The sequence below is a fragment of the Mustela lutreola genome, chromosome 6, assembly GCF_030435805.1.
Source record: "Mustela lutreola isolate mMusLut2 chromosome 6, mMusLut2.pri, whole genome shotgun sequence".
Classification (NCBI taxonomy): Eukaryota; Metazoa; Chordata; class Mammalia; order Carnivora; family Mustelidae; genus Mustela; species Mustela lutreola.
Window position 1 is genome coordinate 120,776,880 of NC_081295.1, and position 21,675 is coordinate 120,798,554.

Sequence of the window (21,675 nt, forward strand, 5' to 3'; positions counted from 1 at the left end):
ATTCTGCTTTGGTATCCCAGCCTCTGTTATAAAAGGACACAAAATATAGGGAAGAGATAGAAGGAGGGAGAAAGAGAGGGAGATACTTGATGTTTTGTTTATCAATGTTTGCCACCCACTGTTGTAATTGCTATAACCATGTAACACTCACCCTAGTCATGAGTGAGAGGAGCCTGGTAATTAATAGATCTGTTAAAAAGACACATTGATATTGTTGCCATTCACAGTTTGATAACGTAGGACTGGCCCAGTAAGTGCCACATCTGTGCACAATCTATAACTCTAACATCTGCTCCCTCATTAATTCCATTCAGTCCCCAGGAAATGCTTCTCCACATTTTTTGCTCTCTACCCTTGTAACTAAAGGTGATGGAGTCTGACTTCTGTGAATGTTTTGGATTGCACCTTTGCTGACATAGGATGGCTATACTTAAAAGTGAACTTAACTTTTAAAATACTTTCATTCAGAAAGCACAAATATAAAAGACTCTTGCATAATGAAGAATCACATGCCCACAGGACTGGGTGTCACTTTTTTTTTTTCTTCTCAACTTGTTTTCTTGCTCTCCATATTAACCTGGTATTCCCAAAAGTTGCACATGGTAGCTGAGGAACATTTTGCAATATTAAGGAAGTCATATTAGTCTTAAGTTTGTGTATAAGATGACCTGGACATAAAATTCATGAAATGTGATCCAGAGGTTCAGTAATTCACTGATTCTCATAAAGCCTATTAGTAGTAGAACTACAGGTCAAAACCTTTCCCTCCTAAGAACTATGCTCTTCCCACCACAACTTAAGGCTCTTCAGAGTGTCTAAGGTAATAGAAGTAGCCATCTCTGAGACAATAATTTTGTATTCCCTGAAATATGATTTCCTACTAAAAATCCCAGGCATACAAACTAAAAATCCTTAATGTCACAAAGATGTCTTCGCTTGAGTCATTTTTCATTCAGTTCTTTAATCTCTGAGGCATTCAATCTCTAGACTTACTGTAACTAGGAGAAAATCTTCACCTCAAAAGTTCATCTAGTGTAATTTGATGAAGACATACTGCCAGGCTGAGAACCTTCATAAATAATTGGACTAAGAACTCTCATAAAAACTGTCTGCCCAGAGACAGGTGAGGAATTTCAGTTCCGGTGGTGATTGGTTCACTTTCTAGGGACTCTAACCTAGGACTGAGAACCTTACTAAAAACTGAGAACCTTCATAAAAAATCTCTGCCCAGAAACAGATGAGGTACTTTTGCTCTAGTGCTGATTGGTTCCCTCCCTAGGGACTCTCCAATCCTACTGTGTATGTAAGCCCTCACAGGTTTTATTCTCTGAAGTGAGTACTCAGAACCACCAGGTGGGAGCTGTGTTGACTACTATTTCTTTTCCCTTGTTCCCAGTGCTGTCTGGGAAGATGGCTCTGTGGATCCCCAGAGGCCTCTGGTCAGCAGCTGTGATGATGACCTTGGTGGTGCTGAGCGTCCCAGTGGCTGAGGGCAGAGACTCTCCACGTAAGTGCAGGGCATCTGCTCCCCAGAGCCACCTCTCTGGGGAGGCGGCTCTGAAGGACCTTTGGGCTAGAGTGTGGAAGGTTCTATGATCTCAGAATATAGTCTTTCTATAGGTTTTCTCTTTTTGGGGTAGACAGCTGTGTTACATTCTCATTGCCACCTCTAAGGATGAGGACAATCCCTATCCCCGGGGCTCAAACCATCCTGGGGATATTATAATGGGGAGGAGGAAACAAAACATGCATCTGCTACCACTGACATTCATACAAAGTGACATTCAGGTTATTTTTGGAAATAAGGATATTTTGAAAGTAAGAAAATAAAACCACAGCAGGATTTTTCATTTCAGGGTCCCCCAAGACCTTGTAGAGGCCACATACTATGAGATTCTGTGTTGGAGAAATATGGGACAGTGATGGTCTCTGTACTCTTTGTATTTGACTAAAAGGACTCTACATTCCTGATTCTGAGTGGGGTGTGAATGGATGCAGACTCCTGGTATTTGAGTGAAGCTGACGGGGTGACCACAGACAGGAGTTTTAACTTCAAGTATCACTAGTTTATGGTTAGATAGTAACTTGTGTGGAATTCAGAGACTTGAATTGAAGGGTACTGAATTTAGGAGAAAGGAGAATGTAAAGAAGAAGAAATAGCATATACTGAGAAACAATTTCAGCCACAAGATTAGTATCTTCATACGAATTCTCTCTGGATCTTCCTAACAAAGCAACGTGTAGCGATTACAACTTCCGGTTTACAAATTTTATGTATAACATAGCTATTCCGTTTAGTAATCTACTCGAATTGGTAAGTGGCAGGGTTTAACTGGAAATCTATTTTATCTCATTCAAAAGACCGTATTCTTTCTGTTAATAAAATGCTTCTTTCTAGGACGTGGAAGGTGTGTGTCCCTTCTAGCCCGGGAGGAGTGAGCAATCCTCATAGTGCAGTTGGGTGGGTGTGACAGAAACTCAGGGTAAACCCAGGCATTAGAAGGAAGGCCCTTTGCAGGGGACCAAGAGAATATGCTTTTCAGGAGGAGGTGATTCTTTCTGCTCATTCCCTTGAACTCTTGTGTTTAGGCAGACATTTGTCTCTGAGGTTCCCTGGAGTTCTATGTAAATTGGGACTTCATATGAGAATGTCCTTATCTGAACACAGGGATGGATGTAAAATCAGCGAGACTGCCCTGTTTTCCTCAGTTCTCAGGCTCAGGCAGGGCTCAGAGGTCGCAGGGGTTGTACCTAAAGAGGGGCTTTCTTCGCTCCCCTCCCTGTATGAAGGCGGTTCTGGAAGCCCTGGAGAGGGCAGGCAGGCCTGGGAAGGAGGATGCTCAGGGCAGGGGTGACAGGAATCCAAGGCGGGAGGCCTTTGGGTTTATCAGGCCGCCTGCCAGTGCCCCACAAGACCCGCTGGGCGGTGGCTGTCGGTTGGGCTGAGCGGTGGGGATCTGACTGACCCACGGTGCTTCCCAGCAGAGGATTTCGTGGTCCAGTTTAAGGGCGAGTGCTACTTCACCAACGGGACGAAGCGGGTGCGGCTCGTGACCAGATACATCTATAACCGGGAGGAGTACGCGCGCTTCGACAGCGACGTGGGGAAGTACCTGGCGCTGACCGAGCTGGGGCGGCCGGACGCTGAGTACTGGAACAGTCAGAAGGACATCGTGGAGCGGACGCAGGCCGAGGTGGACACCGTGTGCAGACACAACTACGAGATTCACGAGAGAATTATCCTGCATCAGAGAGGTGAGGGCCAGGCCATTCGCCCTCCGTGGTCGTCCCCCTTCAGCCAGGCAGTCACTCGGTGGGGAGGGGCAGACCGAACCGTGTTGCAGCCGCCTCTAGCGCTGGGAGGCTCCCAGCTGCCCATGGGAGAATGGGGAGGCCGGGACAGGAGGTGGGGGCGGTCCGGTGGTGGAGGGGCTGTGCAGAGCGAGGGGATGGACCTCACAGCTCTGCACTGTTAGGTGGGCAGATCCATCCAGAGGGGCAGCTTCCTCTGCGGTTTCCACCATTTCTGTGCACCCCCCCCCCCCCGCCACCATAAGTGTGTTTGCTTCCTCCCTCCACACTTTTCCCTGAGCAGAGCCCAGTGAGCCCCCCATCCCTGCCCCAGTGCAGCTTAGTGAGCTGGAACCGGTCTGGGGAGGATGCCTGGTACACGTGGTAAATATGTTAGAGTCGTCACATGACAAATTCTGACTTCTTGGTTTCAAATTATGATTCATCTTAAGGCTGTTTTCTTTTTTTTTTTATTTAGAATTTTTTTTTAATTTTTTATTTTTTATAAACATATATTTTTATCCCCAAGGGTACAGGTCTGTGAATCACCAGGTTTACACACTTCACAGCACTCACCAAAGCACATACCCTCCCCAATGTCCATAATCCCACCCCCTTCTCCCAAACCCCCTCCCCCCAGCAACCCTCAGTTTGTTTTGTGAGATTAAGAGTCACTTATGGTTTGTCTCCCTCCCAATCCCATATTGTTTCATTTATTCTTCTCCTACCCACTTAAGCCCCCATGTTGCATCACCACTTCCTCATATCAGGGAGATCATATGATAGTTATCTTTCTCTGCTTGACTTATTTCGCTAAGCATGATACGCTCTAGTTCCATCTATGTTGTCGCAAATGGCAAGATTTCATGTCTTTTGATGGCTGCATAGTATTCCATTGTGTATCTATACCACATCTTCTTGATCCATTCATCTGTTGATGGACATCTAGGTTCTTTCCATAGTTTGGCTATTGTGGACATTGCTGCTATAAACATTCGGGTGCACGTGCCCCTTTGGATCACTACGTTTGTATCTTTAGGGTAAATACCCAATAGTGCAATTGCTGGGTCATAGGGCAGTTCTATTTTCAACATTTTGAGGAACCTCCATGCTGTTTTCCAGAGTGGCTGCACCAGCTTGCATTCCCACCAACAGTGTAGGAGGGTTCCCCTTTCTCCGCATCCTTGCCAGCATCTGTCATTTCCTGACTTGTTGATTTTAGCCATTCTGACTGGTGTGAGGTGATATCTCATTGTGGTTTTGATTTGTATTTCCCTGATGCCGAGTGATATGGAGCACTTTTTCATGTGTCTGTTCGCCATCTGGATGTCTTCTTTGCAGAAATGTCTGTTCATGTCCTCTGCCCATTTCTTGTGTTAAGTTTGCTAAGTTCTTTATAGATTCTGGACACTAGTCCTTTATCTGATATGTCGTTTGCAAATATCTTCTCCCATTCTGTCAGTTGTCTTTTGATTTTGTTAACTGTTTCCTTTGCTGTGCAAAAGCTTTTGATCTTGATGAAATCCCAATAGTTCATTTTTTCCCTTGCTTCCCTTGCCTTTGGCAATGTTCCTAGGAAGATGTTGCTGCGGCTGAGGTCGAAGAGGTTGCTGCCTGTGTTCTCCTCAAGGATTTTGATGGATTCCTTTCGCACATTGAGGTCCTTGATCCATTTTGAGTCTATTTTTTGTGTGGTGTAAGGAAATGGTCCAATTTCATTTTTCTGCATGTGGCTGTCCAATTTTCCCAGCACCATTTATTGAAGAGGCTGTCTTTTTTCCATTGGACATTCTTTCCTGCTTTGTCGAAGATTAGTTGACTGTAGAGTTGAGGGTCTATTTCTGGGCTCTCTATTCTGTTCCATTGATCTATGTGTCTGTTTTTGTGCCAGTACCATGCTGTCTTGATGATGACAGCTTTGTAATAGAGCTTGAAGTCCGGAATTGTGATGCCACCAACTTTGGCTTTCTTTTTCAATATCCCTTTGGCTATTCGAGGTCTTTTCTGGTTCCATATAAATTTTAGAATTATTTGTTCCATTTCTTTGTAAAAGATGGATGGTACTTTGATAGGAATTGCATTAAATGTGTAGATTGCTTTAGGTAGCATAGACATTTTCACAATATTTATTCTTCCAATCCAGGAGCATGGAACATTTTTCCATTTCTTTGTGTCTTCCTCAATTTCTTTCATGAGTACTTTATAGTTTTCTGAGTATAGATTCTGTGCCTCTTTGGTTAGGTTTATTCCTAGGTATCTTATGGTTTTGGATGCAATTGTAAATGGGATTGACTCCTTAATTTCTCTTTCTTCTGTCTTGCTGTTGGTGTAGAGAAATGCAACTGATTTCTGTGCATTGATTTTATATCCTGACACTTTACTGAATTCCTGTATAAGTTCTAGCAGTTTTGGAGTGGAGTCTTTTGGGTTTTCCACATATAGTATCATATCATCTGCGAAGAGGGATAATTTGACTTCTTCTTTGCTGATTTGGATGCCTTTAATTTCCTTTTGTTGTCTGATTGCTGAGGCTAGGACCTCTAGTACTATGTTGAATAGCAGTGGTGATAATGGACATCCCTGCCGTGTTCCTGACCTTAAGCGGAAAAGCTTTCAGTTTTTCTCCATTGAGAATATTTGCGGTGGGTTTTTCATAGATGGCTTTGATGATATTGAGGTATGTGCCCTCTATCCCTACACTTTGAAGAGTTTTGATCAGGAAGAGATGCTGTACTTTGTCAAATGCTTTTTCAGCATCTATTGAGAGTATCATATGATTCTTGTTCTTTCTTTTATTGATGTGTTGTATCACATTGACTGATTTGCGGATGTTGAACCAACCTTGCAGCCCTGGAATAAATCCCACTTGTTCGTGGTGAATAATCCTTTTAATGTACTGTTGAATCCTATTGGCTAGTATTTTGTTGAGTATTTTCGCATCTGTGTTCATCAAGGATATTGGTCTATAGCTCTCTTTTTTGATGGGATCCTTGTCTGGTTTTGGGATCAAGGTGATGCTGGCCTCATAAAATGAGTTTGGAAGTTTTCCTTCCATTTCTATTTTTTGGAACAGTTTCAGGAGAATAGGAATTAAATGGCTGTGACTAGTCCTGGTCTTCTCTGGGGGGTAGGAACTGGTTATCCTTGTCTGCCTAGTACCTGACCCCGTGACTGCCAGGTAGTGTGAGAATTCCTGGGATTAATGAATGAATGCACTTGGCCACCCATCCACTTAAGCTAAAGAGAATATAGAAGGGAAAATAAGCCTTAAAAGTGACTCTATTAATTCGACTTTATTATTTTGCTTCATGTTTTAAAGTAACCCTTGTGACTTCAATCTTAATAACTTAGGGTTTGTGAATGCGAAGTCTAAGAAAAAGGTGTTTACTAAAAATATAAACAGTATTGAATGGTGTTGTAAGGCAGAATTTTAATTTCTTAGAATATCTCAACCAATGTCAAAATAGAGCTGAAGTTTTGGAGTCAATAAACTGATGCTATTAAATTACTGAATAAAAATTGTTTCAAGTTTCTTTTGGCCTGAACCCTACTCACCCTTCTTCCCTGGAACTCCTGCTCAAATCATCACCATCCACTTAAGGGGTAGACATTTTGCAAGTTAATTGTAGTTATTTAATAAACACCTATGTCTAGAAAAATACCTTACCATACACCATCTATATTACACCATTTAATTTCACAACAAACTACCCTGGGAGTTAGAGATTAGCAACCACTTTATACATCAAAAAGTGTGGAGGGAGAAGTCCTGCTTTATTATTTTTATTTTTAAAAATTTTATGAATATCCTGTGTAATGCAGTAATTTGTAATTTCAAAATGCCTCATTTTATCAATTAGTATCAAGAGAATAACTTTTATAGGATGATTACTATGATTTATTCAGACTTTGAAAAGAAAACTGACTCATATGTTTATTCAAACTAATAAAGTGGCCAAGCTCAGATCTTAATCCAAGACTCAGAATCCAGGGATCTTTCCACCCTGGTACCAAGACAGGACTCTTCTCCATGGGGAGACTTGCTGTGCAGTCTCACATCTTACTGTCTTTTCTTGTCTGTTACTCCCCTCAGTGGAACCTACAGTGACCATCTCCCCATCCAGGACGGAGGTTCTGAACCACCACAACATGCTGGTCTGCTCAGTGACAGATTTCTACCCAGGCCAGATCAAAGTTCGGTGGTTTCGGAATGACCAGGAGGAGAAAGCTGGTGTGGTGTCCACTCCACTTATTAGGAATGGGGACTGGACCTTCCAGATCCTTGTCATGCTGGAAGTGACTCCCCAGCGAGGAGATGTCTACACCTGCCATGTGGAGCACCCCAGCCTCCAGAGCCCCATCACAGTGGAGTGGCGTAAGGGACACTCTGTTTCCTTTTACCATGGGCCCCACAAGGCAGAGAGCAGAGTTTCCTCCAGCCCATCCCATTCCATTCTTCTTCATGTCACTCTGATGCCCATGGTCAGGGGTATCAGAAGAATCTCGATCTCATTGTCTCTCTCTAGATACTAGAGAGATCATTCTCCATACCCTGAACCTACAGCCCAGTCCTTTACTCTAACGGATTTATACTCTGGCTGGTGACAGGGATCTTGGAATCTGAGGTTAGGGTTGTGTCTGGAGGAGCAGGATCCAGCTTTCCCCTACTCTCACATACCCACTGGGTATGAGGGTCTGTCAGTGGGTCCTTTCCTCCCCTAACGGTGGCCAGAAGGGAGCACTGGGCTTGCTTGGCACCTCCAGGACTTCAGGCTTCCCAAAGGGACATTGTGGGGTATGGGGACACTCAGCCTGACACTCAGGCTCTGCTCCCAGGAGCACAGTCGGAATCTGCCCAGAGCAAGATGCTGAGTGGCATCGGAGGCTTTGTGCTGGGGCTGATCTTCCTCGGTCTGGGCCTTATCATCCGTCACAGGAGCCAGAAAGGTAAGGTGCTCTGGGGAAATGGGGGAGAAGGGCTATGCCTGAGGCCCTCTGTTCAGGGGGGCCTCTAGATGTAGCTCTTTCCTTCTGACCCTGAAAGGAAGGAGGCTGGGCTGGTGGTGGGAGGAGATGGAACAACCTAGGGGAAGGCTTTGGACTCTGATGTTACTGGTTGAAAGGAGCCCCATCATGGAGGTCTCAGGTGGAGTATATTCTAAGGCTTCCTGACAGTTCATCATTGTCTCTCTGGCTCCTTTCTGAACGCTTCCTCCTTTATGAGGGTCAGAGCATCTGCTTCCCTTCCTACTGGGGACAGTTTCATTCATTTTGGGGGATTTAACTTAGGGCAGTTAAGGTCTTATGGTTAATGGGTAGGGACAAAGTAAAATTCCACTTAAATTGCTTATCTTACCTCCCTTTGGGGTGAGTGAAAGACTGGCTGTTTGTGTAATGAGACCTTTTTCTGTATCGTTTCTTTTTGTAGGACCTCATGGATCTCCGCCAACAGGTACTAGTTCTGCTCTGATTCGGTGGGGGTGTGGGCACCGGTGAAAGAGGGCAGAGCATGAGGTGAGAGCGCTCAGTTCATTGCCTTGTCCCTGCGACAGAGATCAAGAGTTAGGGAGAAGTTTGCCCAGTTTCTGTAGGTGGACCCAGAGTTGTTCCCGAACCAGGCCACAACATTGGTGGCATCTTTCCGTGAAATGTGGAACCAGAGCCACGTCTTGGGTGTTAGACACCAGGATGATGACCATGTTGTTTTTCATGTTGGCGGCTACTGCCTGTGAGAGTTTATAAATGAAAGGCCACCACTTACTAGTGGTGGAAAGAAGGTGAGTTATCATTACATTTAGTAAAAGCTTAATATTCCCTGAAAGGCTAACAGCTGCTCCACTGCCTCCCACACCTGTGTGCAGCCAGAGTGCCCTGTTCTCTTGAGTTGATTGCACCTTTCCAGGGATACTGGGAGAGGTGATGAAACTCTTGAGTTGATTGCACCTTTCCAGAGATACTGGGAGAGGTGATGACAGTATGCCCTGGACCCCAGCTTTCTCTGATGCTTCAGTGGCCCTGAGAGGAGGGGAGAGGGAATGTCCTTCAGGGTCCCTTGTGCTGATCACCCTCTTTTTTACAGGGCTCCTGCGCTGACGCCCGAGGATACATGGGATTCTGCCTTCTCTAATGTCTGCCTGTCCTTGCCCAGAATTCCCAGCTACAGACCTTCTTTTCCCCACATGGATCAGAGTCCTACAGTGCCTCTGTCACCATGTCACCTCCTGTGACCCCTGCCCTGAGGATCTGACTGAGGTCCTGCTTCCTTTTGGGGGCTTCAGAGCCTCTGCCTATGAGCTCCCTGCCAGCAGCATCTACTCCCGCCCCAAGGGTTTTTCTGTTTTCATTCTTCCTTCTCAGATGGTGCAAGAGGAGCACATTGAAGCCATTTAGCTGAATGTAGAGATTTTACAGTGATTAAACATGATTATGAGTTCTCTGTACCTTGAGTCTTCTTAACTGGGTGGAGGCAGGAAACCAGTGCAGTGCCCAGTTTCTGTAGGTGGAGCATAACTGCTCCTTGAAGGGAAACTAGGGGCACTGTGGGTGCCAAGTGAAGAGCAGGCAGAGGAGAGAGAAGATCAATTCGATAGTCACATTCTTCATGAGTATTTGATAATTGTTCCGTGCAATGGCCTAAGGGTGTGCCGGCCTCTTTTTAGGTGTGGTGAGCATCATGTATGTAAGGTGACGTGGGATTATGTTGGCACAGGTATAGTGGCACCTAGTGTTTCAGAGAACCCCAAGGGTGTTTCCAGTATATCTTGGCAAGTCACATTGATAAAGGTCCATTTTTATTTTGAGAAAATATAACTAAAAATAAAAGTACTGTTTCTGATTTCACATGATTGAAACTCAATTCAGGTTTACTTTGTTCAGGTTACACAGACATCTGGGGTCCAGCTGATTATAGAAGTGACTAGATCCAGTGGCACCTGAGTAGCTAAGTTGGTTAAGGGTGGGGATCTTGGTTTCATCTCAGGCCCTGATCTCAATTTCTTGAGATCCAGCCCTGTGTCAGGCCCTGTGTTCAGTGGGGAGTCTGCTGGAGATTCTCTCTTCCTCTCTCTCCCTGGTCTCTCTCTCAAATCAACAAATCTTTTTTTTTTTTTTTTTTTAAGTAACTTCTATGTGTTTTTCCTGTCCTTTGTATCTCTTTCAGTGTGTCTCTCTGCACCTTATTTATTTATTTGTTTGTTTCTTTATTTATTGCTGTAGTACAGTTGACATACAATGTTCTATTAGTATTTGGTGTTCAAAACAGTGATTTGACAATTTCATACATTTCTCAATTGTTACCACAATAGTTGTGTAGTCACCATTTGTCACCATATTACATTCTTATAATATTATTGACAATATTGACTTTTTCTCTTCCTGACTTCTTTTACAACGGGAAGATGTACCTATTAATCCTCTTTACTTTTTTGTCTATCCCCCCATCCATCTCCCCTGTGGTGACCACCAGTTTGTTCTCTGTATTTATGAGTCTGTTTATTTTGCTTTTTAGATTCCATATATAAGTGAAATCAAGTGGTATTTGTCTGTCTTTGTCTGTCACTTAACATAATACTCTCTAGATCCATCCATATTGATGCAGATGGCAAGACCTAATACTCTTATGGTAGAGTAACACCCCCCCCCCATCTTCTTTATCCATTCATCTATTCATGGACACTTGGGCTGCTTCCACATCTTGACTATTGTGAATAACGCTGCAGTCAACATAGGGGTGTCTCTGCATCTTTTTTTTTTTTTAAAGATTTTATTATTTATTTGACAGAGAGAGAAAAATCACAAGTAGGCAGAGAGGCAAGCAGAGAGAGAGAGAGGGGAGGAAGCAGGCTCCCTGCAGAGCAGAGAGCCCGATGTGGGGCTCGATCCCAGGACCCTGGGATCATGACCTGAGCCAAAGGCAGAGGCTTTAACTCACTGAGCCACCCAGGCGCCCCCTGTCTCTGGATCTTTTTATGTCTACTTCTTTTTATGCCTTTCTGTCCCTGTTGTGACTCTTACGCTTTCATTGCATCTCTGCCTCTGTCTTTCTATTTCTATCTGCACTTTTGCCATTATTCATCTGACTCTCTTTATTTCTGCTTATTTTGTATCTTTCTCTGCATGTATCTTTTTGTATCTTTGTCTGCATGTATCTCTTCAAATTAGTATTTTTGTATTCTTTTGTAAATACTTAGTAGGAAAATTGATGGATCTCAGGGTAGTGCTATTTTTAACTTTTTGAGGAAACTCCATACTGTTTTCCAGAGTGGCTGTACTAGTTTGCATTCCCACCAACAGTACAAGAGGATTCCCTTTTCTCTTCATCCTTGCCAATACTTATTATTTCTTATGTTGTTAATTTCAGCCATTCTGACTGGTATGAGGTTGTATCTCATTGTAGATTTGATTTGTATTTTCCTGATGATGAATGATGCTGAGCATATTTTCATGGGTCTGTTGGCCAGCTGTGTGTCTTCTTTGGAAAAATATCTACTCCTGACTTTTGCTCAGTTCTTAACTGGATTATTTGTGTTTTGGGTGTTGAGTTTGATTATTTTTTTCTAGGCTTTGAATACTAACTCTTTAGCAGATATATCATGTGCAAATATCTTCTCCCATTCCATAGGTTGCTTTTTAGCTTTGAGGAATGTTTCCTGTGTTGTGAAGAAGCTTTTTATTTTGATGGAATCCCAATAGTTTATTTTTGCTTTCCTTCCTTTGTTTCAGGGCACATATCTAGTAGAAATTGCTGCAGCTGATGTCAAAGAGGTTACTGCCTGTATTCTCCTCTAGGATTTTAATGGTTTCCTAGATCTTTTGTCCATTTTCAATTTATTTTTGTGTATGGTGTAAGAAAGTGGTCCAGTGTCATTCTTTTGCATGTTGTTGTCTAGTTTTCCCAACACCATTTGCTGAAGTAATTGTCTTTTTTTCACTGGATATTCTTTCTTGCTTTGTCTGAGAATAATTGACAGTAGAGTGGTGGGTTCATTTCTGGGTTTTCTACTCTGTTCCATTGATCTTTTGTCTGTTTTTGTACCAGTATCATACTGTCTTTATCATTACAGCTTTGTAATGTATCTTGAAGACCAGAATCATGGTGCCTCCAGCTTTGCTTTTCGTTTTCAAGGTTGCCTTGGCTATTTAGGGTCTTTTGTGATTCCATACAGATTATTGGATTGCTTGTTTTAACCCTGTAAAAAATTCTGTTGATATTTTGATAGGGATTAAATTAAAATGTATAAATTGCTTTGGGTAGTATAGACATTTTAACAATATTTCTTCCAAATCATAAGCATGGACTGTTTTTCCATTTCTTTGCGTGTCATCTTTTATTTATTTTATAGCTTTCAGAGTACAGATCTCTTACCTCTTGGGTTTGGTTTATTCCTAGGTATCTTATTACTTTTTGTGTCTTTATAAATAGGAGTGATTCCTTGATTTCTTTCTGCTGCTTCATAATTGGAGTATAGAAATGTACCAGACTTCTGCATGTTGATTTTGTATCCCTCAGCTTTACTAAATTTGTGTATCAGTTTTAGCAATATTTTTTGTTGGAGTCTTTTGTGTTTTCTCCATAGAATAGCATGTCATTGGCAAATACTGAAAGTCTGAATTCTCCCTAGCTGATTTAGATGCCCTTATTTCTTTTTGTTGTTTGATGGCTGAGGCTAGGACTTCCAGTACTAGGCGGAACAACAGTGGTGAGAATAGACATCTTTATCTTGTTTCTCACCATAGAGGGAAAGCTTTCAGTTTTTCCCCACTGAGGATGGTATTAAGTATTAAGATTTTTGTTAATGGCCTTTATTATGTCGTGGCATGTTCCCTCTAACTGTACTTTGGTGAGGGTTTTTATTATATGTGGATGTAGTACTTTGTTAAATGCTTTTTCTGCATCTATTGAGAGGATCATACGGTTATTATATTCTTTTTCATTAATGTGGCATATCACGTTGAATGATTTGTGAATATCGAACTGGTGATTCTTTTAATGCACTGCTGAATTTGATTTGCTAGTATTTTGTTGAGAATTTTTTGCATCCATGTTCATCAGGTGCCTATAGTTCTCATTTTTAATGGAGTCTTTATATTGTTTTGGAATCAGGTTACTATTGGCCTCATAGAATAAATTTGCAGTCTTCCTTCCATTTCTATTTTTTGGAAAAGTGTGGGAAATTCCCCTGTGAAGCCATCTGGCCTGGACTTTTGTTTTTTGGGATATTTTTGATTACTGATTCAATTTCTTTCTTTCTTTTTCTTTCTTTCTTTCTTTTTTTTTTTTTTACTGATTCAATTTCTTTGCTGGTTATTAGTCTGTTAAATGTTTTTATTTCTTCCTGTTTCAGCTTTTGTAATTTATATGTTTCTAGGAATTTATCCATTTCTTCCAGATTGTCCAATTTGTTGGCATGTAGTTTTTCAGAATATTCTCTGTAATTTATTTCTGTGCTCTTTGTTATGATCTCTTCTTTTCTTTTCATTTGTGATTTTATTTATTTGGGCCTCCTTTTTTTTTTTTTTTCCGGTAAGTCTGGCTAGTGGTTTGTAAATTGTATTAATTTTTTTCAAAGAATCAGCTCCTGATTTCACTGATTTCTGCTACTTCTCCTCCCTCTAACCCCTCCTCCTCCTCCTCCTTCTTCTTTGTTTCTATTTCATTTCTTTCTGCTCTAACCTTTATTATGTCCTTTCTTTTTCATTTTTGCTGGCTTTAGTTTTTTTTTTTTTTCTTTTTTTTTTTTTTTCTTTTTCCTCTTTAGGTGTAAGTTCCTTTTGGTGTATGGTTAGGTTGCTTATTTGAGATTTTTAATCTTACTTTTTAAAGTAAGCCTGTATTGCTATATATGTTCCTCTGAGGTCCACTTTTGCTCCATCCCAAAGATTTAGAGTGTTGTATTTTCATTTTTACTTGTTTCCATGTATTTTTCAAAATTTTCCTCTTTGATTTCCTGACTGACTTATGCATTGTTTAGCAGCATGTTGTTTAACTTCCATGGATTTGTGGTCTTTCCAAATTTTTTCTTGGGGTTACCTTCAAGTTTCATAGCATTGTGGTCAGAAAATATGCCTGGTTATGATCTCAATCTTTTTGTACTTGTTGAAGCCTGAGTTGTGACCTAGTATGTGACTATTTTGGAGAAGATCCCATGTGCCCTTGAAAAAAATGTATTCTGCTGCTCTAGGATGGAATGTTCTGAATATATCTGTTAAGTTCATCTGGTCCGGTGTGTCATTAAAAGCCATTACTTCCTTGTTTGTTTTCTATTTAGATGATCTGTCCATTGATATAAGTGGGGTGTTAAAGTCCACTACTATTATTGTATTATTATCAATGAATTCCTTTATGTTGTTAATTAATTGTTTTATATATTTGGGCACTCCCATATTGGCTGTATAAATATTTACAATTGTTAGAACTTCTTGTTCATTGTCCCCTTTATTATGATATAGTGCCATTCTTCATCTCTTGTTACAGTCTTTGGTTTAAAGCTTGTCCAATATAAGTATTACTACTTTGGCTTTCTTTTGACAAAAATTTGCATGATAAATATTTCTCCATCCCTTCACTTTCAAGCTGCAGTTATGTTTAAGTCTAAAATGAGTCTTGTATAGGCAGCAGATAGATGGGTGGTGTTTTTTTAAATTTTCACACCTTATGTCTTTTAATTGGAGATTTTGTCCATTTACATTCAGAGTTATTATTGATAGATATGAGTTTGGTGCCATTTTATTCCTGTTTTGTTGTTTCTGCAGATTTGCTCTGTTCCTTTCCTGTCTATGTCACTTTTGTTCTTTCCTTTTCACTCAAAAATCTCCCTTTAATATTTCTTGGAGGTCTGGTTTGCTGCTTATGAACTCCTGTAGTATTTGTTGTCTGGGAAACTTTATTACTCCTATTCTGAATGATAACCTTGTCGGATAGAGTATTCTTGGCTTCAGATTTTTCCCAGTCAGCATGTTGAATATATCATGCTATGCCTTCTGGCTTGCTAAATTTCTGTTGAGAAATTTGTGTCTAGCCTATGGGTCTCTCCTTATAAGTTAAGGACTCCTTTTGTCTTGCTGCTTTTAGGATTTTTTCTTTATTGGTATATTTTGCAAATTTAGTTATAATATTGATGTTAACCTACTTTTGTTGATTTTGATGAGAGTTCTCTGTACCTCCTAGACCTAGATGTCCATTTTCTTCCCCATATTAGGGAAGTTTTCAGCTATTATTTCCTCCAATAAATTTTCTGCCCTCTTTTTTCTCTGTTCTTCTTCCTATGATACAGATGTTACTACTTTTTATGAAGTCACTGAGCTCCATAAGTCTGTTGTTGTGTTTTGTAATTCTTTTTGTCTTTTGTTCAGCTTCATTATTTTCCATTCTATATCTCTTTATTCCTCTGTTTCTTCCAGCCTTGTGTTCATTGCATCCATCCTGTTTCCAATCTCTGTTATTGCAGTTTTCATTTCTGACTGATTCCTTTTTAACTCTTTTATTCTGTGATAAGGACGTCTCTGGAGTGTTCCACTCTTTTCTCAAGCCCAGCAAGTATCCTTATGTCTGTTGCTTTAAATTCTCCATTAGTCATGTTACTTATATGTGTTTCATTTGGATCTCTGGCCAAGACCTTATTGTGTTCTTTCATTTGGAATGAATTCCTTTGTCTTGGTATTTCCTCTATGTCTCTGACTTTTTCTCTGTGTAAGAAAAGCCTGTTAAATTTCCTGCTCCTGGGGTGACTGGGTGGCTCAGTGGGTTGAAGCCTCTGTCTTTGGTTCGGGTTGTGCTCCCAGGGTCCTGGAATCGAGCCCCATATCGGGCTCTCTGCTCAGCGGGGAGCCTGCTTCCTCCTCTCTCTGACTGCCTCTCTGCTTACTTGTAATCTCTGTCTGTCAAATGAATAAATAAAATCTTAAAAAAAAATTTCCTGCTCCTGAGGTAATTGGTTTATGAAAAAGAGCTCATATTGTGTCCAGAGCCTGGCAAGGAATTTCAGGGGCTGTGTCCGGTGTGTGTTGTGCTGGTGTGCTGTTGTGTTTTGGTTGCTTCATTTTTTCAGGGCAGTTGTCTGCAGAGGCTCTCCTTGTCTGCAGTGGGCAATCTTTGGTCCTTGCCTAGAAAGTGGCAAGTTTTAATTAGGCATGCTCTGGTATTCTTGCTAAATGAGACTTGATACTATTTCCACTAGAACAGAAGCCTTGCAGAATCTCTGGTTGGGAGGCATGGTGTGGAATGGGGTTTCTTCTGGTCTTCTGGGGAAGGGGACTGCCATGTGGGACAGAGGCATACTTGCCCAAGATGGGTAGTCATCCTAGAGCACAGAGGTGTGGGACTTGGTGCAAGCAGGTTAGGCAGCCAATTCAGGTCTAAGGCTACTTTCTGTGTTTGTGCTGAGATGTGGGGGAGGGATAAGGCACTGGCCAGCTCCTTTGTCCTGAAGAGCCATCTCCCTGAACTCTGCCTCTCAGGGACCAGCTCTAGGAAGAGGGAATCACCTCTCCCCAACACTCTATGTATCCCAAGCATTCTTCAGATTACCCCCTGGCCATTTAAACTCCAGTCTTTTAGTCCCACTGGTAGCAAGAACTCATGAATATCAGCTCCCTTCATTTTCCCAGCCAGTGGCTCTGGGGAAGTGTTCTTCTTGCATGTATAATCTCCTTCATCTGTGTAATCCTGTCTTTCTTGCCTTTATCTCTGACCATGGCTCCCTCCTCTATGCAGAACCCTTCATCTGTTTCTCCTCAAACCATTGCTTTACACTTCTTACCTTCCTTGTGGCTTCTTCTTTCCTTTTATTTGCAAATTTTTTTCTGTCAGCTTCAGCAGTGGTCCCTGTGTTACTTATGGGGTAGTCTGGGCCTGCATTGGCCCTATGCTGTGGGCTCACAGAGGGGAAAGAAGCAGACCTTTACTTTAGGTTCTCCGGACTAAGATCATCAGGCTTGAACTGAATCAGACCAGTTGTTTGCCAGAGATAGGGTAGCACTGAATTGCTACCTTTCTCTGTGTTGTCTCCTGAGCTTTTGTTGTTGGTTGGAGCCTGCAGTCAGACCAGATGTCTACACTCAGACCAGATATCTGCCCCCAGTCCACTGCTGGGGCTGTAACTAGACACATGTGTGTGGTTATCTTCCCTCTTTCCTGGGCAGGAGTTACTTTGCAGTGATGCTGGCTCCTGTCAGGGCTGCTTGCCTCTTGCCAGGAGTGTGGCATTGCTTCAGATGGCCTCTGGCCAGAAGTTTTGTAGGAAGCAGATCCACAAGAGAAGGCAGGAATGGGTATGAGGTGTTATCAAGGTTTGCATAGGTCCAATGTGAGAGTGATCCCAGAGATAAGGTCTGGTTGAAGTAAGTGTGTCAATAAGAAAGTGTGTGGGTGGGGAGCACTGTTAGTAAATTAAGTAGCAGATGTCGGTTCTATGCTGGTTCCTGCAGGTGTCTGTGCATCTAGGGTGGGTAGCAAGGGATGAAAATGACACCCATTAGCTTTTTTGTTCTTGAGGAAGTCTCCCAAAGATCCCTGCCACTCCAGCATGTGCTCTGAGTTTAGTAAATAAAACTGTCTCCTGTATACTCCAGGCAGTTTTGAAACTGCTGCCTATGTGTTGCATCTCCCTGGGGCTGTATTTTGTGTTGTCTTTTTAAAGGCTGGGACTCGGTTTCCTATTGCCCTCTGGTTCCCCAGGGGTCAGGTCTGCTGATTTTTAAAGTTCCAAGTGTTAAGCCTTGCTGATGCTAAGAACCTGCAAAATTATATCACTCTGGTTGTCAAAGACAAATATTATAGGGATTCATCTTCCCTGTATGGGTTCCTTGTTCCTGGAGAACCTATAGTGAAGGTCTGCTTCTTTCCCTGCTATGAGCCCACAGCATCCTCCCTCCTGAGGACAGTCCGGTGGGTCCAGTTTGTTCCCAACATCATCTCTTCCCTTCCTTGCTTCTTGAATGTGACCTCTTCTCTCTATTTAGCTGTGGAGAGTCTATTCTGCCAGCCTTCACGTGGTTTTCTAGGTTATTTACAATGGTGTGGATGTTTCCTAGTTGTATCCATTGGATGAGGTGAGCTTAAGATCATCCGACTCTGCCCTCTTCCCCGGATGTTCTCCTCTGCCCACTTTTAAAACAGTTTGTTTTCTTTGTTATTGATTTGTATGAGTACCTTTATATCAACCCCTTGTCAGATTTAGAAATTTTTTTTTTACATTCCTTAGGTTGCCTTTGCATTTGACTGATTATTAGGTTGTGCAGATGTTTTTTTAAATTTGATGTAGTCCCACTTGTGTATTTTTGCTTTTGCTGCTTGTGCTTTTGGTTTTATATCAAAAAATTGTTACAAATAACTTTTTTTTCCCAAAGTGAAAAAGTTATTTCTTTTTTATTGAGATGTAACTGACATGTAACTTTATATTATTCTCAGGTGTACCACATGATATGGTATTTGTATGTCTTGTGAAGTGATCACTACAATGAGTCTGGTTAACATCCATCACCATACAAAATTAATTGAAGTATAAATGACATACAATATTATATAAGTTTCAGTTATACAACATAGTTATTCAACATTTATAAGCATTTTGAAATGGTCAGTATAATAAGTCGAGTTACCATTTGTCACCATACAAAGTTAATACAGTATTATTGTCTGTTCCCAGTGCTATACATTACATCCCATGATTTGTTTATTTTACAACTGGAAATTTATTAATCTTGATATTTTCACCCATTTTGCCCACCAACCAACCCCCCACTCTCCTCTGGCAACCATCATCTCTTCTCTGTATCTAGGAGTCTAGCTTTCTTTTCTTTTCTTTCTTTTCTTTCTTTTTTTTTTTTGATTCCACATGTTAGTGAAAGTATTTGTCTTTCTCTATTTGCTTTATTTTATTTAGCATAATACCTTTAAGGTCTATTCATGTTGTCACAAATGGCAAGATTTCATTCTTTCTTATGCCTGAGTAGTATTCCGTTTTGTGGTGTGTCTATGTCTGTGTGTATAACATTTGCTTTATCCCTTCATCATCAGTGACATTTAAATTGTTTCCATGTCTTGGCTATGGTAAATAAAGTCTGAATGAATATGAAGGTGCAATTATCTCAGTTTTTTGAGGAAACTCCGTATTGTTTTCCATAAGGTTGAACCAATTTACATTCCCATCAACAGTGCATAAAGGTTCCCTTTTTTCCATATCCCTTCCAACATTTGTTATTTCTTATTTTCCAGATGATAGCAATTCTAACAAGTGGGAGGTGACATCTCATTAAGGTTTTTATCTGCATTTCTTTAGTGACTAATAATGTTGAGTACCTTTTCATGTACTTTTTGGCCATTTTAATACTTTTCTTGGAAAAATCAATGTCTTTTCAGCTTTTTTGGTCCAAGCTGATAGAGGGGTAGGAGACCTTAGTTTCACCTGGTCCCAGGAATTCAGCTAGGTAGCTATCAAATCATTCTGATCTCCTGCATACTCAACTGGGGATCTAAGAAAATAGCTGCAACTCCACAAATATAAAAGCAACCATTTTCTGCAAAACAGGAGGTGCAGAGAAGTGAAACCACAGTGGTGTATGGGAAGTTAGATCTGAGTAGGGGGAGGGAGCCTCTGGCAGCTGGCTACCATAAGGTGATATAGCAGCAAATCACAAAATCAGAACTTTTAGAAGTCTGCTCCAGTGAGGGATATCTCTGCCTAAAACACACTCAGGTGGTGAAGTGGGGTGGAATCCCAAGTGGAACAATGTGGTCTCAGGATCCCTGGTGTCACAGGAAGACCAGGAGTGCCTGAGTGCAGCAGAGTTCCTAGGCATCATCGGAGTAGGGAAACCAGCTCTAATCAGCAAGCCCAGGAGTGGGCTCTCAGATGGGAGTTGCCATAAAACATGAAACCCAGAATAGTTGGGTGACTGTTCCCCAAGCAGAGGCCCAGCAAGCTTTGAACTGGGGAACCCCCCACCCTTCCTTTCCAGGAAGTTGCAGTGTGGGTTTGTGCTGCAGGAGTCTGGAAGGTTTGGAGACTCAAAATGGGGTCGTGTTCCTGAGATAGAAACACTCAGCCACAGGCTAAGTGAGCAGAGAGTGTGGAAGGAGACCAGGGAGACAGGAGTGATTGACTGCTAGTCTCTGAGAGTGCCCTGATGAGTAGGGCTCCGGAGCTCTTGGCTCTGGAACTGGAGACAGAAAGGCTTCTATTTTCATTCTCATCCTTTAAATCTGTGCAGAAAGCCTTCAGGGAACAAAAGTTACATAGAGCAATCTAGAGCAATCCAGAGATGATTACCCAGTCTAGCCCCCTGGCAAGGGCAGTGCAATTCTGCCCAGGGCAAAGACAACTGATATTCATCACAAGAGGCCCCCCCCCCCCACCCAAAGAAAAAGATTAACAAGAACATCCAGTCAAGACCAAGTTTACCAATCATAGAGAATTGCAAAACTCCAGTCCTAGAGGAAAATAGTATACAGAATTTATGTTTTTATGCCAGATTCTTTAGTCTTCCCATTTAATTTTTTTTCTTTCCTTATTCAACCAATTTCTTATTTTATCAACTTTAAATTTTTTTTTTATTTTTTTATTGACTTATAATGTATTATTAGCCCCAGGGGTGCAGGTCTGTGAATTGCCAGCTTTATACACTTCACAGCACTCACCATAGCACATACCTTCCCCAATGTCCATAACCCCACCACCCTCTCCCTAGCCCCCCCACTCAGCAACCCTCAGTTTGTTTTGTGAGATTAAGAGTCACTTATGGTTTGTCTTCCTCCTGATCCCATCTTGTTTCATTTATTCTTTTCCTACCCCCCAAATCCCCCATGTTGCCCCTCAACTTCCTCATATCAGGGAGAGCATATAATAATTGTCTTTATCTGATTGACTTATTTTGCTAAGCGTAATACCCTCTAGTTCCAACCACGTTGTTGCAAATGGCGAGATTTCATTTCTTTTGATGGCTGCATAGTATTCCATTGTATATATATACCACTTCTTCTTTATCCATTCATCTGCTGATGGACATCTAGGTTCTTTCCATAGTTTGGCTATTGTGGACATTGCTGCTATAAACATTTGAGTGCACGTGCCCCTTCGGATCACTACATTTGTATCTTTAGGGTAAATACCCAGTAGTGCTACTGCTAGGTTGTAGGGTAGCTCTGTTTTCAACTTCCTGAGGACCCTCTATGCTGTTTTCCAGAGTGGTTGCACCAGCTTGCATTCCCACCAACAGTGTAGGAGGGTTCCCCTTTCTCCGCATCCTCGCCAGCATCTGTCATTTCCTGACTTGTTAATTTTAGTCATTCTGACTGGTGTGAGGTGATATCTCATGGTAGTTTTGATTTGTGTTTCCCTGATGCTAAGTGATGTGGAGCACTTTTTCATGTGTCTGCTGGCCATCTGG

The 21,675-nt window shown here is 41.7% G+C and overlaps 3 protein-coding genes across 4 annotated transcripts in view; 2 read left to right on the forward strand and 1 right to left on the reverse strand.

Moving 5' to 3' along the window:
* LOC131834279 (HLA class II histocompatibility antigen, DQ beta 2 chain-like) overlaps positions 1–9,731 on the forward strand; it is a 113,739-nt gene extending 104,008 nt beyond the window's left edge. The window contains exon 6 of the mRNA XM_059178722.1: positions 9,371–9,731. Within this exon, the coding sequence (XP_059034705.1) occupies positions 9,371–9,384 (14 nt within the window). The 3' untranslated portion in view covers positions 9,385–9,731. The remainder of the gene's footprint in view (positions 1–9,370) is intronic.
* Positions 1–21,675, reverse strand: part of LOC131834282 (SLA class II histocompatibility antigen, DQ haplotype D alpha chain-like) — a 112,728-nt gene that overhangs the window by 75,419 nt on the left and 15,634 nt on the right. The gene's annotated exons all lie outside the window — the stretch shown is intronic.
* On the forward strand, positions 1,317–9,731 carry LOC131834280 (HLA class II histocompatibility antigen, DQ beta 1 chain-like). 2 transcript variants are annotated; one of them, XM_059178725.1, is made up of 6 exons: positions 1,317–1,507; positions 2,983–3,255; positions 7,385–7,666; positions 8,128–8,238; positions 8,720–8,743; positions 9,371–9,731. In XM_059178725.1, the coding sequence occupies exons 1-6, from the start codon at positions 1,411–1,413 to the stop codon at positions 9,382–9,384; spliced, it is 801 nt and encodes a 266-aa protein (XP_059034708.1). In that variant the 5' UTR covers positions 1,317–1,410; the 3' UTR covers positions 9,385–9,731. The 2 variants fall into 2 exon arrangements, with proteins under 2 accessions (XP_059034708.1, XP_059034709.1); XM_059178726.1 differs by having other exon boundaries at positions 2,986–3,255.

Excerpts from the sequence above, each read along its gene's own strand:
- LOC131834280 (XM_059178725.1), top strand. The coding sequence starts at position 1,411 with ATGGCTCTGTGGATCCCCAGAGGCCTCTGGTCAGCAGCTGTGATGATG. Across the intron at positions 1,508-2,982 it reads TGAGGGCAGAGACTCTCCAC|CAGAGGATTTCGTGGTCCAG; the intron begins GTAAGTGCAGGG and ends GGTGCTTCCCAG. Across the intron at positions 7,667-8,127 it reads CCCCATCACAGTGGAGTGGC|GAGCACAGTCGGAATCTGCC; the intron begins GTAAGGGACACT and ends CTCTGCTCCCAG.